Genomic DNA, 18,903 nt, shown 5'->3' with positions numbered 1-18,903 from the left:
ATAATAATAATATCATTTGTTAAATATTTTAAATATAATTGAACATCAATATTCACTATTTAATGTGCAGCAACCTAAATGATATATTGTATCAATTTGTTTTATTTGTCAGAGGGATTTTTTTTATTATTCAGCTATCATAATAAATTCCTTCTAGTAAACATATTTTGTAGTTAAAAAGAAATAATCTTTAAATTATTTTGCATTTTTGGGTTATATATTTTAATTAACTATAACCTATATGAATTATGGTTGAGTAACTGATCAAAGAAATGAAACTAATTTTACAATCATATTGTTGTTAAAATATACACATATGAGTTCACCATTAAAATTTTAGAATTTATGAACATGAATAACACTTTTTAATACAATTTTATCATCATAAGATGTCATTGGAGCGGTGGCTAGTTAAAGTTTAATTTTAATGAATATGAGGTTATGGGTTCAAATATTAATGCTAATAAATTATAAATTTTTATGAGAAAACATTGATGTATAATTATTAATAGATGACATGGCAACACGTGGCGAGATAGTTTACACGTGGCAAGATTACAATTCTCGCCATTGAGTTTTGTTAGTGCGTAAATACATGTATTTTATGAGGCTTATAGCATGATAGAAGATTGTCTATCTTTATTACTACGTATAAAAATATTAGTTCATCATCACATGTTCACACTAGCACATGAATTTTTTTTTCAAATGGAGAGTATGTATTTGACTAATAGGGACAATTTTCAATGCTTTTTTTTTTAAATCTATTTGAACTAAGTGCTCGCATAAAATAACCAAATGTGCAAAAACCGAGTGATCGTTATATCGTGCATAATACATCTTAGTGTATAATAGACATTTTAAATAACTAGTGATTTGGTATCTTTTGGAGATATTATTATGCAATAAGATAGAATATTCCAAGGGAATTCCTCCTTAAAAAAACAAATTAAAAGCAAGGATGAAATGCATAATGGGGTTTTGTTAGATGACAAAGAGCCCTATCATGATTGTACAATTGCTTAGCCAATTAGAGTGAGCCCATATGCCACGTGGGTGCAATTCAATTGGACAAAAGAATTATCTACGTGTAAAATCGAAAGAAAAATACTTAATAAGATATTTCTAAAAAAAAAAAGAAAATAAAGCATCTTTCATTTCATCATCCTCCAAAAAAAAACGGCAAAGGCCAAGAACTCTGCAATCCACATTCTCTCTCCTCACACTTCTTTCTCTCTCTTCAATACTTAAGTTCATCTTCCATTTGCAAATGACGTTAATAGATTCAACTATGGCCATTCATTTACATTCATCTTGCACTCTATCTTGTAATTTCTTAATTTTATCTGGGAATTGTTTATTTTTTAGAGCTTTTCTGATAGTTTCATGCATTCTTAATTTATAAGTTATTAATTGGGATCCCAATTTTTATTTCTGGAAATTATTTCAGATTGCCGTTCAATTTGGAGCTCTGATGATGTTATGGGGGTCAAAGTTGCTGTTCCCTGGTAATTTTTAATAAAACCCATTGATTATAGTAGTTATTATTTGATTTGAGCTTATGGGTATTTTATTGAGTAAATTAACGCAATATTATTTTGATTTGTACATTTTTATATCTTAAAAAGGGCATGAATTTAATATGGGTTTTCAGGAATAAAGTCAAGAAATTGAGGGAAAACTTTGGTAGTTTGTTGAATAAAAGGAATGAGTCAAGGAAGAGCAGAATTCAAGCAACTGGGAAGTATTTAGGGTCAGGGTCAGATCATTTAGGAGAGAATGGCAAGTCTAAGTATCATCCATTTGAGGATATTTCGGATTCCGAAGCAGCCGATGCTGAAAAGGGTCAACTTACTGCTTCTGAAACTTGTAGAACCATCATTGAGGTATAATGAAATTGTTATGATTCTTTATTTGATATCGAGATTTCATATCTTTCCTTTGTTCCAATTTACTTGCCCCATAGCCTTTTGCAACTAATTTATATGCAAATTAAAAATTATATTAACAAAATGGGTGATTGAGTGTTGGACCCAACTCAAGAGAGTAGAGATTTTTATGTTAAGGAGATTGGGCCAATAAATTGTGATGGATGGAGTATACATTTGACCTTTGGGATGTCGAAGGAAGACGAAGTCATTTGGTTTTTGTTTAAGAAATGATAGAGAGCTTCCCAATGCCATCAAACTTTAGACCTAAGTACCCGACTATGATGTCTTCCATAATTGACCATCCTTGGCTAACTTTGTGTAATAAATTGTGCTCCCTAAATGTAGGTGTTGATATACTTAGTCTAATTATTTTCTACGTAGTATATACATCCTATTTCAAATATTCATGGCCTATATGGGCTTCCTATGGTAAATTTTGAAATTTGGCTTTGTTTTGAGGAGAGCACTTGACTTGTCTCCAACCTATCTTGGTTCTAATGTCAAGTATATTATAATTCCTCCGTTTCTATTAGTTGACACGTTTAATTTAGGCACACATATTAAGGAGAGGAGAGAGAAGATAAAGCAAGTGGGGTACATTAAAAAAAAAAGGGTATAAAACTTACCCAAAAAAAATACAGCTAAAAATAAACTTCCTAAAAAGGAATACATGTCAATTAAAAAAAATGAAGGTAAGTAAATTATAAGCCCCACTATGCAGCCTCATGAAACGTCCCTCTTTTACTTGAGTTAAATCATTGCCCCCATAAAGGTCTCATAAGGGTGAATAGATGACTCATAGCATTCTAATAAGCTTCGACAAGTATATTTGGGTTTAGTGCCACATGGTCCTTATTGCTGATATTTATCACAAGAGACTTGATGTCTAGATGCGGATTACATTCTATATGATTTTATTCAAGATCTCAAGTTATCTATGGGAGTCCTAGTCTTGGTTTATGGACCTTGTCATGGATGACAAATGTTGGGTCAGAGTGGCATTGTAATCCTAGTAGCTTTCCTCCTAAATTTGTTAGATTTATCTTTGACCTTTGGAAGGAACCTCTAGCCAAAGTATAGCCTTGAAAAACTTAGAACTAAGGAACATAGTTTGCAGGGGGATCAATACTTTTCCTGAGCCAAAGGCCAAAAGTCCTCTGAGATCATTTGGTGCATGTTGCATCTCAAAAAATTTGCAAAGGAAAATGATGAAAGATCTCCTTTATTCATAAGAAACTCTTAGGGTTCCACTTGTCTATATCAGTATGTTGGATAACTAAAACCCTAGACTCCTTCGAGCAGCATAAAAAATTATTTGACTCAACATACCTGGAGTTGCTAGATGTTTTGTGGATGTGTCTGGTCTAGTGAAGTGTTTGGAAACTATGCCTTTACATCATGTTAGTGGGTCAAACAGCAATACTTGAGTCATTGAGTGCTCTTAAATTATCTCAGCTCTTTTGCTGACTACAACATAACAACAGTACAATGCATCCTCTTTCTTCAGTTCCTTGTTATGAACATGTTACTAGTGAACTTCTCATATCACCAATGACACTATTCATTCTGTCAAATAATAAGTACTTCTTTAGCCCACTTTGTACTCTAACACTATTCATACAACCCCCCTCCCCCCCCCCCCCTTTTGAATTTATATGCAAGGAAAAACAATCATGTGGGATCTTTTTAGATTTGTCTAGACATGTACTTCCATAATACTAATGGTCAAGATTATGTGTTGGGAAGCATAAAAGTCAAACTGTGTGAACTTTTAAAAAAAATGAATGATTGATAAATAGATAATTGTTCCTTAAACTCCAAAATAAAAGTTAATTGTAGTTGCTTAATAAGTTCAAGATATGACTCAACACAACAGTCCTGACAATATTATTTCTCCTTTGGGGGCTAGAAGTAGCTAATTTTACTTCCTGTCTCTGGTTCTACACCAGGATGCAGCTACTTTATAAAGTAGAGGAGGGATCAATCAACTATCTGATGTATAATGAGGAGATTATTATAAAGGACATGTCTTTTTCATTTTATCTGATTGTGTGTATATTATCTCAATTTGTTATAGATTTTGCTATAATTTTGGTTGATGGGTCCTTTTGTTATCTTTTCTACTGATTGTCTGGCCTATATGTTGTCAGGTAAACAGCAAAGCAACGCTAATGTTTTCTGGTATGATTAATGATGAAGTTCATGAGAATATTTTCTGGCCAGATCTGCCTTACCTGACTGACGAACATGGAAGTGAGTTGGTATTGGTTTTACAATAATCTTGTTTAATAGTTAAAAATTAGCTTCAATCTGCTTATTATCTCCGAAGTGTCTTATATTTGGCTTGTTCCCAGATGTATACTTCCAGGTGAATAATGACGAAGACATTATGCAGTCCCTAACCTCGGACAACAACTATGTGGTAAGAATATTGACCTAGAGATGCATAGTGATGTGGTGGTGTCAATAAGAGGGGCATTTCTGTATATACATTTATTTCGTATTCTTCTTGAAATTCATGTGGATTCCGAAGCAATGTTTAGAAAACGTATATTTCCCGAGCTACATCAGATCTAAGGTTACCTATCTGCCGTTTGTATCTAATTGACAAATTAGATAAAAAAAAAACAATTATAGTAGCTATTTTACCTTTCGTTAGGTGTCAAGTTTGTTTATAGTAAGTGTTTTGATATGGTTAAGCTTTGGTTTAGATTTTTAAGGTAGCAGCACGTGAGATTTTTAAGTAGTAGTAGTAGTGGAGTCTAAAATGGTACATGAGCTAACTCTTAACAAAAGCTACATTATTAATCTTGTTTTCTGTTTAGGGTTGACTGGTTGAGACTGCTTACATTATGACCTTCCCAAAGCCTGCCAACTGTGAGGCCCATTTTGGAGGCCATTGTTATAATGTTCAATCTAATGCAGGAATTATAACAGGCGTTACATTTTATTGTTTGCAGAAAGCCTGACACTTAATATTGTCCCATTCCATTTTTCGTGTTTTTGGCTTGTCAGACTTATGGTTTCTTATTTGCAGCATGTCATCATTGGTCTGGATACCAAAGAAATATTGAGTGAGATGGAGTTGTCAGGTCCAGCTACAATTGATTTTGGTATTGAGGAAATTGATGAGGAAGATAGTGATTTTGATGAAGATGAAGACGAGGGTGAAGATGATGACGACGATGAGTTTGACGGGGTGAGAACTATTTGCTATTTGGCTTCATATGTGCCTCGAGTACTATTTCTATAACAGCAATCTGTATCTGATGGTATGACATCCTTCTTGCATTTGATCTGTCTTTTGAAGGATTGGGTTGATATTCTTGAAGTTGAAGAAGATCATGTTGATTCAGATGAGTCTTTGGGAGACTGGGCAAAACTAGAAACGATGCGTGCTTCCCATCCTATGTATTTCGCAAAAAAGATTTCTGAGGTTCTTCTCAGTCTTTATCATGTTATGCATGATTTTTATATTTTCACTGTGATGCCTTGCAGTATTGTGGAGTAGATGTTGCTGATGTTTTCAAGATGTTCAAAATTGTTTATCGAAGTTAGGCAAAATCCTATTGGGTGTTACATAAGACTAATGCTGATGATTACTTTGAGTTGAAAGCAAAACTTGGTACATTGTGAATATTGTCTTAACGAGCCCTATTTATGCGCAGGTCACATCTGATAATCCTATAGACTTTATGGTACAGCCTCCTGCAGGTCTGGCTATACAAGGCCTTCTGAGACCTGCTTTTATTGAGGAACGATCTGTCATCAAGAAGCACAAGTTGATTCAGCCAGATAAAGATGCTGACATCAACATGAATGAAAAAGCTGCAGATACCAATGTTGAAAATGTTGGTTCGGTTAATGGCCATGCTCATCCATTGGTTTCTCCTGAAGATAATTCTGAGTGGACTGGGGATTTGGATAAGGATAATGGGTTGTCTAATGGGACTGCATTCTATAAGCTGGAAATGATTAAGATTCAGCTTATATCAGCTTATGGAAATCAGGTATTGTTTCATGTCTCTACAATTGTCTGAATGGTTAGTGGGTCGTCAACTTGTTGCACACATGCACAATCCTTTGAAATTCATGCTAGTTCTTGGCAGCAGTATTTTTTAGTGATTCTTTTTGTAATCACTGGAGAAGCCACCTAGATTTAGTGTTATTCCTCCTTCCCCCTTAAGGAATGCCATTAATTGTCTTGCTTAAAAATGGCTCAATAATACACATCACTGGACCTTTTTGGTTTTCTTGTTAAATAACATTTTCTTAATATGCCTTCATTTTGTCTTGCTTGAAAATGGCTTAATAATAACAATTGTTAGGATGTCTAGAATTCTAGATTGTAAGCTGGTTACCCCTTACTAGCTCAACTCCTAACTAGCTCAGATCTGCAAGAGTTTTTTTTAGTAAGCCTTGCTGATATAAACTCCAACGCCTTCTCAGCTATTACCAACACAAATTTAGAAAAATATAAGGCCGGGGTATATATATTATCGTTATCTTTCATCACATTGTAGCCTCTGGATTGCCTTAGGACCAAGACAAAGCAATGCTAAGCCAGGCATATTAAGACACGATAAAGAAGTGTGGGCCAAGGCATAAATGAAACAATTTTTTGCACCAATAAGCCTCTTGGGGACCCATGAACTCAGAAAGCCTCGATGTCTAACTTTGTTGAGTCTGGTGTTCTAATTTGAAAGCTACGATAAACAAAATTGGGGTTTTATTTTTGTAGATTTTGAAATCCGCTGTCAAAAACTAAAGTGATGACCATAAATAGCGGTAGTCGGTCATAGTGGTGGCCATGAGTTGATGAAGGGAGATGTTTATGTAGCCTTTTAAATTGATAGTTTAAAGGCAAAATGATGACATGGACCAGTAGTTGGTCATAAATTTTTTGGGTTGGGTAAGTAATAGGTATGGTAAAATTCAGGTCAAGTTAATAACAGGTTGGGTTGAATTTATGTCAGGTCAATAACAAGTCTGGTTGATTTCGGGTCGAGTTTATAACAGGTTAGGTTAAATTAGGGTCGAGTTAGGAACGGGTCGGGTTGAATTCAGGTCAGGTTAGTAAAAGGTCGGGTTAAATTCGAGTTTAGACGGGTTAAAACTGGTTTGGGTCAATTTTAGTTCAAGTCGGGTTCGGTGCAAGTTAATTAAATTGGCCGTTGTAAAGCGGTAAGTCGGTGTAAGTTGTAAACCGGTAAAATGGCCGTTTAAAAGCAAATTGAATTGTTCCACACACCCAATTGGACTCCCAGAGGGTATTGGAGACCATGGTAAACATTTCGGCAATTTTTATTTCCGGGCGAAAAAAAGTCAAAAAATTCCAAAATTGAAGGCTAATATTCACGCTTTTTGAGAAATTTTGGAGGTTTCGGAGCCCGGTGTCGAAAAGTCTTAAAATTTTATGGGATACATCTCGAGGTCATATAATACCTTTTGGAACCATATATGATCATTATTTGTTGTCATAAATATTGTGGTAGGCTTGAATTAATGGAATCGGTGAAAGTTGTAAACCAATAAATTAGTTGTTTAAAGGCAAATTGGATGGTTCTACCCACCCAATTGGACTCCCGGAGGGTAATAGGGACTATGGTAAACATTTCGGCAATTTTTATCCACGTTTTTTGAGAAATTTTGGAGGTTTTGGGGCCCAATATAGAAAAGTATTAATATTTTAGGGGATAAATCTCGAGGTCATATAATGCCGTTTGGAACCATATATGATCATTATATGTTGTCATAAATGTTCGTAGTAGGCTTGAGGCCTTGAGTTAATGTAATCCGTGCAAGTTGTAAACCGGTAATTAAACTGGCCGTTTAAAGGCAAATTAGATGGTTCCACCAACCTAATTGGACTCCTGGAGGGTATTAGGGGCCATGGTAAACATTTCAGCAATTTTTATTTTCTAGCAAAAAAAAAGTCAAAAATTTCGGTAAATTGAAGGCTAATGTCCACGCTTTTTGAGAAATTTTAGAGGTTTCGAGGCCCAATGTTGCAAAGTATTGAGAATTTAGGGAATACATCTAGGGGTCATATAATGCCGTTTGGAATCATATATGATCATTATATGTTGTCATAGATGTTAGTGGTAGGCCTGAGTTAATGAAATCGGTGCAAGTTGTAAATCGGTAAATTGGTTGTTTAAAGGCAAATTGGATGGTTTCATCCACCCAATTGGACTCACGGAGGATATTAGGGACCATGATAAACATTTCGGCAACTTTTATTTTCGTGCAAAAAACAAGTCAAAAAATTAAAAAATTGAAGGCTTATATCCATGATTTTTGAGAAATTTTTGGGGTTGGGTACAGTGTCGAAAAACCTCGAGATTTTAGGGGATTCTTATGGTCATAAAATGTCGTTTGGAACCATATATGATCATTATATGTTGTTAAAGATGTTAGTGGTAGGCTTGAGTTAATGAAATCGATACAAGTTTTAAACTAGTAAATTGGCCGTTTAAAGGCAAATTGGATGGTTCCACCCACCCAGTTGGACTCCCGGAGGATATTAGGGACCAGTAATATTTCGGCAATTTTTCATTTCGAGCGATAAAAAGTCAAGAAATTACAAAATTTAAGACTAAGATCCAAGTTTTTTGAGAAATTTTGGAGGTTTCGAGGCTCGGTGTCGAAAACCCTTAAAATTTTAGGGGATACATCTCGGGGTCATATACTGTCGTTTGGAACCATTTATGATCATTATATGTTGTCATAAATGTTCGTAGTAGGCTTGATTTAATGAAATCGGTGCAAGTTTTAAACCGATAAATTGGCCGTTAAAAGGCAAATTGGATGATACACCCACCCAATTGGACTCCTAGAGGGTATAAGGGACCATGGTAAAAATTTCGGCAATTTTTATTTCCGGGAGAAAAAAAGTCAAAAAAATTCCAAAATTGAAGGCTTATATCCACGCTTTTTGAGAAATTTTTGAGGTTGGGTACGTTGTCAAAAAACCTTGAGATTTTAGGGAATACATCTCGAGGTCATAAAATGTCGTTTGGAACCATATATGATCATTATATGTTGTCATAAATGTTCATGGTAGGCTTGAGTTAATGAAATCAGTGCAAGTTGTAAACCGATAAATTGGCTGTTTAAAGGCAAATTGGATAGTTTCACCCACCGAATTGGACGCCCGGAGGGTATTAGGGACCATAGTAAAAATTTTGGAATTTTTTTATTTCTGGGCAAAAATAAGTCAAAAATTCCAAAATAGAAGGTTAATATCCACGCTTTTTGAGTAATTTTTGAGAATTCGGGGCCCAGTGTCGAAAAGCCTTAAGAATTAAGGGTACATATCGGGGTCATACAATGCCGTTTGGAACCGTATATGATCATTATATGTTGTCATGAATGTTCATGGTAGGCTTGAGTTAATAAAATCGGTGAAAGATGTAAACCGGTAAATTGGCCGTTTAAAGGAAAATTTAATGGTTCCACCCTTCCAATTGGCCTTCCGAAGGGTATTAGGGACCATGGTAAACGTTTTAGCAATTTTAATTTTCTGGCGAAAAAAATGTCAAAAAATTCCAAAATTAAAGTCTAGATGCATGCTTGTTGAGAAATTTTGGAGATTTTGATGTCCAATGTCGAAAAGCCTTGGAATTTTTGGATTACATCTTTGGGTCATATAATGCCGTTTAGAACCATATATGATCATTATACGCTGTCATAAATATTCATGGTAAGTTTGAGTTAATGAAATCGGTGCAATTTGTAAACCGTTAAATAGGTCGTTTAAAGGCAAATTGGTAGGTTCCACCCACACAATTGGACCGGAGGGTATTAGGGACCATGGTATGCATTTTGGTAATTTTTATTTACGGGCGAAAAAAAGTAAAAAAATTCAAAAATTGAAGGCTAGATCCTCACTTTTTGAGAAATTTTGGAATCTTCGGGGCCCCGATGTCTATAAGTTTGAAATTCTAAGGAATACATCTCGGGGTCACATAATGTTGTTTGGAATCATATGTGATCATTATTTGTTGTCATAAATATTCGTTGTAGGCTTGAGTTAATAAAATCGGTTCAAGTTGTAAACCGGTAAATTGGTCATTTAAAGGCAAATTGGTCATTTAAAGGCAAATTGGATGGTTCCACCCACCCAATTGGATTCCCAGAGGGTATTAGGGACCATGGTATATATTTTTGCAATTTTTATTTCCGGGCGATAAAAAGTAAAAAAATTCCAAAATTGAAGATTAATATCCATGCTTTTTGAGAAAGTTAAAAGGTTTCGAGCCAGGTGTCCAAAAGAAATGAGATTTGATTAGATACATCTCGGGGTCATAATGACGTTTGAAACCATAAATGACCATTTTATGTTGTCATAAATGCTTTTGGTAGGCTTGAGTTAGTGAAATAACTGCAAATTGTAAAACGGTAAATTGGCCGTTTAAATGCAAATTGGATGGTTCCATCCACTTAATTGGACTACTGGAGGGCTTGGTAAACATTTCGGCTATTTTTAATTTTTGGCGAAAAAAAGTTAAAAAAATTCCAAAATTGAAGGCTAATATCCACGTTTTTTGAGAAATTTTTGAGGTTTTGGGGCCCGGTGTCGAAAAGGTTTGAGATTTTAAGGGATACATCTCAGGGTCTTATAATATTGTTTTATACCATAAATGATCATTATATGTTGTCATAAATGTTCGTGGTAGGCTTGAATTAATGAAATCAGTGCAAGTTATAAACCGGTAAAATCACCATTTAAAGACAAATTGGATGGTTCCACCCACTTAATTGGACTTCTGGAGGATATTAGGACCATGGTAAACATTTTGACAATTTTTAATTCCGGGTAAAAAAAAGTCAAAAAAATTCCAAAATTGAAGGCTAATATCCACACTTTTTGAGAAATTTTAGAGGTTTCAGGGTCTGGTGTCGAAAAGTCTTGAAATTCTAGGGATATATTTCGGGGTCATATAATGCCATTTGGAACCATAAATGATCATTATATGTTGTCATAAATGTTCATTATAGGCTTGAGTTAATGAAATCGGTGTAAGTTGTAAACCGGAAAATTGATCGTTTAAAGGCAAATTGGTTGGTTTCACCCACCCAATTGGACTCCCGAAGGGTATTAGAGACCATGGTAAACATTTCGGCAATTTTTATTTCAGGATTAACAAAAGTAAAAAAATTCCAAAATTGAAATCAACGTTTTTTGAGAAATTTGGGATGTTTCGAGGCCTGGTGTCAAAAAGTTTTGAAATTTAAGAGGATACATATTCGGGTCATATAATGTCGTTTGGAACCATATATGATCATTATATTTTGTCATAAATGTTCGTAGTAAGCTTAAGTTGATTTAATCGGTGTAAGTTTTGTACCGGTAAATTGACCGTTTAAAGGCAAATATGATGGTTCCACCCAACCAATTGGACTCCCGGAGGTTATTAGGGACCATGGTAAACATTTCGACAATTTTTATTTTCGGGCGAAGTAAAGTAAAAAAAATTCCAAAATTAAAGGCTAATATCTACGCTTTTTGAGAAATTTCGGAGGTTTTGTTGCCCGGTGTCGAAAAGTATTGAAATTCTATGGGATACATCTCGGGGTCATATAATGCTGCTTGGAACCATAAATGATCATTATATGTTGTCATAAATGTTTGTGGTAGGCTTGAGTTAATGAAATCGGTGCAAGCTTTAAACCGGTAAATTGGTCGTTTAAAGGCAAATTGGTTGGTTCTACCCCCCAATTAGACTCCCGGAGGGTATTAGGGATCATGTAAACATTTCGGCAATTTTTATTTCCGGGCGAAAAAAAGTTAAAAAATTCAAATATTGAAGGCTATATCCACGCTTTTTGAGAATTTTTGGAGTCTTCGGGGCTCGGTGTCGAAAGTCTTTAAATTCTAGGAAATACATCTCGGGGTTATATAATGTTGTTTGGAACCATATATGATCATTATTTGTTGTCATAAATGTTTGTGGTAGGTTTGAATTAATGAAATCGGTGTAAGTTGTTAACCGGTAAATTGTTCGTTTAAAGAAAAATTGGATGGTTTCACCCACCCAACTGGACTCCCAGATGGTATTTGGGACCATTGTAAACATTTCGGAAATTTTTATATACGGGCGAAAAAAAGTCAAAAAATTCCAAAATTGAAGGCTAATATCCACGCTTTTTGAGAAATTTCGAATGGTTTGGGGCCCGGTGTCGAAAAACATTAAGATTTTAGGGGATACATCTTGGGGTCATATAATGCCGTTTGGATCCACATATGACCATTATATGTTGTCTTAAATGTTCGTGGTAAGCTTGAGTTAATGAAATCGGTGCAAGTTGTAAGCCGGTAAATTAGTCGATTAAAGGCAATTGGATGGTTCCACCCACCGAATTGGACTCTCGGATGTTATTAGGGACCATGGTAAAAATTTCGTCTATTTTTATTTACGGTTGAAAAAAAGTCAAAAAATTCCAAAATTGAAGGCTAATATCCACGTTTTTTGAGAAATTTTGGAAGTTTCGGACTTTCAACCACCCAAATGACATCTCAGGGGATGCACCCTGTTCTCTTTCTTTTTTGACCTCCAAAAAGTCCAAAATTATCCGAAGGCATCCATATTTTCAAACCCATTTTTTGAACTCTTTCCAAAATTGAAGCGAATATGTGGGGTGCCTCAGGTTCATAAATGTTGGTTAGAAACCATAACAAGACACTAGTTGGTCAAAAAAGGCCTATGATTGCCTTGAGTTTATGAAGGGGGATGTGTATGTAACCGGATTAATTGATCGTTTAAAGGCAAAACAGATGGTTCCAACCGCCCAAGTGATTTCCCGAGGTCTCTTGGGGTCCATGGAAGCACCTTGTCCTCTTTCCTTTTAGGACCTGAAAATGTCAAAAATTGTCGGTTATATACTTATATCTATAGTTTTAAACCAAATTTTTGTAACTTCTTCCAATATTTTTGAAGTGAATGTGGGGGTGCCCCCAACGTTATAAAAGTTGTTTTGGAACCATAGCAAGTCTAGCAATAAGTTCTTAAAGTTCCAAGAATAAGTTTTGTTATTATAAGGCTATTTTAGTATATATGGATTATGTGTCAAATATGTTTAGATAGAGACATATAATGATTTATGTGAAGAAACTGAAAAGGAAATGGTTTACTTTAAGTAGAAGTGTAATGGTTATTGTTGGGAATCGTAAGTAGGAAAGCCTAAAAAATATTTGGGGACCCAGGGAATGTACATCATCAACATTTCCCCAATGACTCTTTATGGAGGTTCCTGTGATAAAGGCAATGCTATTGACTTAATTCGAGTTTCTGTGCAAAACGACTTTGTGCTACTTGATAATAATATGTGAATTGTTTACAGTTTACTGGCCCTGGTTATTTGCTCACTACAATTTAAATTTCAAGAATAGTGAATCTATGATTCTATTAGGAACAAATAACAATAATCCTTCATAGTATATTTTAAAGAATATAATAAATACTTATTGACTATTGACCTTAGGGTTAAGGTTTTATGCCCCGCTTTAAATAAAATTTTCTTTGTATTACTAACTACTGTGAATGTGCAATTAAAGGCTCCCCATCTTGTGACAGTTATGACTTGTGAGAATACAGGAGTATAGGTAACAAGCTTTGAAGCAAATATGAGGCCTTTTATAGTGCCTTCATTTCATATGTCAGCCGTGCCCATGTGCTCATATGAACTATATTAGTTAGGACCTTCACTTAACAAGAGAGAGATTATTTTATGAATTCTTGAAGGACCTTACCCAATATTGATGTTCCTTAAATGGTGAGGATGTGTTAACTTAAATACTTCCAAAGAAGATGGAAGTGCTGGAGTAAAGATGGATCTATGTTTGTTTGTGTGTGTACAATTTTTATTTATTTTTTTAATTTTTTAATTTTTTAATTTTTTGTAATTTCCAATTTTACAAACTCCCTCTCAACCCAGCCTTTAAAATTAGATAGTTTGTTTATTATCTTTGTCGCTGTGAGGGATTATTTTCTCCATTTTTTGAAGTATTTGCTAAAATGAGATCCTGGAATTAAACTGTGTAACAGACTGAAGTTGAGGTTGAAGATTACAGGAAGGCACACTCTGATGCAATTGCTCATTCAGCTTCCAAAATTATATCTCGTGTAAGTGCTGCAGGAGAAAAGACCACCAATGCTCTCAAATCCCTGTGCTGGAGAAGCAAGGGTCTTCAAGTAGAGGTGACATTTTTTTTGCTGATTTTCTCGTGATTTGTTGCACATACTGACAAACCGTTCTGCCTTGTAATCTAAGTTTGCTAGCTACATTAAGCTTACATCAGAAACTTACAAGTAAGAATGCCTAAAATTTTGTGACAAAAAGCTGATATTACAGCTAAGCTGTCTTTTGCTTAAATCATCTACAGCTCCATGACAAATTATAATTATTCTCTCTGAGGTTCAATCAATCAATCAAAGCCTTAATCCCATAAGTGGGGTTAGCTACATGAAGCAAAAGTGATTTTAGTAGTTGATGTTCTTGAAATCAATTTGTAGAAACATGCATCATGCAGCCTTGTTTCCGCTCAGTTTTAGTCCCTGAGAAATAATGATGCATCCTTGATATTGTGCAGATATTGTTTTGGATTGAAAATTTCTTAATGCAAGGATTTAAATGTGTACTTGGATTTGATTAGGGGATATAGCTAAAGCTGTTGAAACTGTTTTTCTCGCTTTACTTGGATTCTACCCTTGTTTTTGTAATAAGTTGGGGAGTTTTGTTTTTATTTTTTATTTTATTTTTTTTATTCATTGTTGTTGCAGGAGGCATCGCTTATTGGTGTGGATTCTCGTGGTTTTGACTTGAGAGTTTGCTCAGGAACGCAAGTACAAACATTGCGTTTTGCTTTCACTTCTCAGGTCCTTACCCTTGTTTTTCACAAGAATAATCTTTAGTAATATTTCTGATATGCTGTTCTCACTGCCATCATAATATGCTTGCAGGCCACTTCAGAATATAGTGCTGAAAGACAGCTTAACGATTTATTATTCCCTAGAAGCAATCAGAAGGTTCAAAAAGTAAAACAAACCCGTAGAAAAGAAATCTGAAGTTGAATGATTAATAGTTATTCAAAATTTACCTTTGATGCTGGATGCCGCAGGTATATTTCTGTTTTAAGATCGAGCTCCCATGTATCTTAACTGAGAAGATCTTCATGTTGCAAAAGTAATATAATTTGCTCTATAACTAGCTCGAGCTATGTACAGCCCAATTTTCTTCAACATATGCTTGCAAAAGTAACAGTTTTACAGCAAGGTAGAGTTGATGTTTTTATGCTAACATTGTCAAAATTGTCATCAGTTGTAGACTGAGAGAGAGGATAAGAGAGGAGAAATTTATCTCCTCTTGTACGAGATCACAGGTTTCCCCCTTTTTTTCATCATAGTTTTCTATCCACTCGGCTGATTAAAGAAAGAGTCAGGGGATGTGTACATTATCATCTAAATTTTAGTAGTATCAGATTCAATCACAAGGTTCACGGCACAACATATGGTTCTGAAAAGCTTGTTGTATGTAATGTTGATTACCAACAGTAGTTTCTGTCTGCATTAGTTAGTTTTGAGATTGTTGTTTCTAGTGTATAATGCTGAAATAACAGGTTTTAGTAATGGAGTTTGGTGGCTTTAATGTATGTACTGCTTCATGTATTGTAGAATTTTGATTTTCAATGTAAATTATACTTTAACATGTCTATGACTATGGCTGAAATAGAGAAGCTTTTAATGTTGATTGCAATAATATGCGGCTTAAAAGGAGTAGCTGAGTACGCCCAACATACAAATCTTGGTTGAAGCCTTGAAGGCTTGAACACCCCCACCCACCCCCCCCCCCCCCCTCCCCCTCCCCCTCTTTTCTATCCCCCCCCCCCCCCCTCTTCTATTAGGGGATGTTGGCTGAATTGGTTCGCCAACCCCAATTTATTTTGGAATCAAGGCTTTGTTGTTGCTGTTGTTGTACATGTTGAATTGGTTCATTATAACACTAAAGCATAACACATTTTAAGGCATGTAAAGCATCCTCCAATGTAATGGTATTTTGTTTTGCTTTGGAGATCAAGCTCAAGGAAGAAAAGATTTTTAATCTATTACAACTTACAAGTCCAATATACCTTCAAACTGTCAATTTACCCATTTACAACTTCCACCGATTTCATAAACTCGAGGCTACCAAGGACATTTATGGCAACATATAATGATCATATATGGTTCCAAACGACATTATATGACCCTGGGATGTATCCCATAGTATCTCGAGACTTTTCGACACCGGGTCTCGAAACCTCCGAAATTGGCCAAAATGTGTGTATGCCTTTAATTTTGCCAATTTTTGACTTTTTTTTGCCCGGAAACAAAAATTGCCGAGAAGCTACCTATAGACCCTAATACCCTCCGGGAGTCCATTTGGGTGGGTGAAACCATCCAATTTGCCTTTAAGCATACAATTTACCAGTTTTTGTACTCGCCACTTGTATTGGCTATAAGCTTCCACGGGGCTTTTTGTAGCCGACTTATGGTTGTTATTGTTTGTTTTGTTAGTGATCTTTGTCCAAAAAAAAAAAAAAAGAACAAAAACAAAAACTTACAAGTCCAATAGGATGTATTTCTTTTTTCCAATTAGAATGGGAACAGTAACCTCTGAACCTTAAATTGATTTCCCCGAAATTTAAAGATCAAATGGAAAATAGGACAAGTATAAGTGAAACCCAAATTGTCATCCAACGATTAACATAGTTTACTGAATCAAAAAACCAATCTAAGAATCAAAGTCGAGTATGATACTAAATTTAGAAGAGTATTTAACGGAGTAGAAGTGATACTTGCAATCTTGCATATTTTAGGTTGACTACTAATCTCTCAATCTGATAGTACTAGAGTTTGCAACAAGGCCGTGTTTTGTTGACAGTAATTGCATCTCTACAACTAAAGCAGTTGTTTGGGTCCAATTTAGTCCAATTGGGCCTAGTCATTAAATAATCCAATTAAAAGCCCAAGGTCCAGGTTCAACTCTCCAATTGTGCTAAAGTCAAGGTCAGTCCACCAGACATGACAATTGGGCCACGGCCCATATTCTCCATATGTGTTAAGGTATAAAAGCCTTCAATTCATTCATTTGTAAACAACACACAACAAAGCCTCAAGCAATTAACTCTCTTGCATAGCTTTCTCTCTCTACACATTGTACTGACTTTAGCATCGGAGGGGCCTTCCTCGGCAACACCCCCGAGGCTAGTTTACGTGTGTTTGCTGTGCAGGAAACCTTCGGCCCAACATCCCTGGGACCGAATCCAGTCTTCACCACTTCAACGGGCCTTCGGAAAGGCCCCATTGTTTTCACCCGAAACAATTTGGCGCCGTCTGTGGGGAAGACTTTCAAAAATCTTTAAGCCAAATTTCTAATCAAACTCATCTTGCAATCATCTTAGTGGCAATGGCTAAGAACCGCAAGAGCAAAAGCCTCCGTCAAGGAGCAGGCGAAAAGCCTAGAACTCCTACACCATCACCCTCACCGGACCGGAACTCTCCCAAGGGTGCCAGTTCGGGAGGAGGATCATACAGGGAGGATTCTCTTTCTCCCGTAATTCACAACTCTCATCAGAGGCCGAGTCCCTCTCGGTCTAGTAGAGATCAGTCCGGTCATAGGACTCATTCCGTGCCCCAAAGCCGACCATTGACCGTCCGCTCTCATTCCCACACTCAGCCGAGGACCCCTTTGACGGGGCCCAGCTCGGAGGAGGTGGCGAGAGCGCTGGCAGTGCTCATGGAGGCCATGAGGGCACAAAATATGCCTCCACCTCGCGATCGAATTCCTCCGCACACCCGGCATCAGCGGAGGAAGCTAGACCACAATGGTGGAAAACCTCCTTCCTTCCGGGAACTGGAGAAGTGGGAAGAAGATACATGGAGAACCGAGAGAGAGAGGAAAGAGAACCCTCAATTTTTCTCACGATCCTCAACCTCTCGACCAGAAACGCATAAGAGCAGCAGCTCAGCTTCTCGGCCAGAATCTGCTTGCCGAGAACAACCTGAGACTGTTCGCCGAAGCGTTCTCGACTGACTCGGCGGTAAGGAACCGAGCGTGCACAGTCGTCTCTCGTTCCCTGCGGCCGAAACCCAAACTTCCCAGCCAGGGACGAAAACCACTCCTACCTCTCTAAGAGGGCGGAGCGCGGTCCCTTCGGCCAGGAACAAGGGCAAGGCCGTTATGCTACCTTCCAGTTCGCCATTTGAGCAATGGATACTGGAAGAGCACGTGCCCACGGTTAAAATACCGTCGCACATTACATATGATGGGACTTCGGATCCAAAGGACCACATTACCTCGTATGAGGCTCACATGCATCTTTGCCCCAGGTCCGAAGCGACTTGGTGCAAATATTTTCCAACCACTCTCAAGGGGGTCGCGCAAGCATGGATCTCCAAGGGAGTGAAACAAGGCTCTATAACAGGGTGGGACGATCTGTCCTCCAAATTTAGGAGCAAGTTTTCCACGGCAAACCGCCGAGAGAAGACTACTGCAGAACTCATGGGTCTGCAACAGGGGGAGACCGAAAGCCTCCGAGACTACCTGACCCGTTTCAGCAACGAGTCATCCAGCGTCTCTCAGCTGGACCAGGGGTTAGCCGTTTTTGCAATGCAGAATGGCCTTCAGCCTGGGAAGTTCCTAGACTTCATGGTCATGCATACCCCGCAGACCTTGGAGGAAGCTCTGAATGCCTCGGATAAATTCATCCGAGCCGAAGAGTGGAACAAAGCAAAAACCCAACCTCAATATGGGGGAGGGAAGAAAAAACAAACACCCTTGTCCGACGGCCAAGGCCAGAGGGCAAAGGGAAAGGCCAAGGCCTCGGAACAATCTTCGGCCAACGAGCCGAGGAAGGAAAAGTCTGCCTCGTTCACAGGTAGATACGAGTCCTACACTCCGCTCTCTCTTCCGCGCGCCAAAATTTACA

At 36.9% G+C, this 18,903-nt stretch overlaps 1 protein-coding gene across 1 annotated transcript; it reads left to right on the top strand.

Annotated features, from left to right (window-relative positions):
• Positions 1-1,141: 1,141 nt before the first annotated feature.
• Positions 1,142-15,647, top strand: LOC145631557 (uncharacterized protein At3g49140-like). The gene is made up of 11 exons (XM_081683666.1): positions 1,142-1,328; positions 1,451-1,508; positions 1,655-1,886; positions 4,082-4,184; positions 4,286-4,353; positions 4,969-5,130; positions 5,242-5,367; positions 5,600-5,941; positions 13,982-14,134; positions 14,717-14,812; positions 14,897-15,647. The coding sequence occupies exons 1-11, from the start codon at positions 1,271-1,273 to the stop codon at positions 14,999-15,001; spliced, it is 1,503 nt and encodes a 500-aa protein (XP_081539792.1). The 5' UTR covers positions 1,142-1,270; the 3' UTR covers positions 15,002-15,647.
• Positions 15,648-18,903: the final 3,256 nt, after the last annotated feature.

Source organism: Chenopodium album, chromosome 5, assembly GCF_948465745.1.
Source record: "Chenopodium album chromosome 5, dcCheAlbu1.1, whole genome shotgun sequence".
NCBI lineage: Eukaryota > Viridiplantae > Streptophyta > Magnoliopsida > Caryophyllales > Amaranthaceae > Chenopodium > Chenopodium album.
The sequence above is the reverse complement of the archived record's forward strand: the minus strand, read 5'-3'. Positions and strand labels throughout refer to the sequence as shown.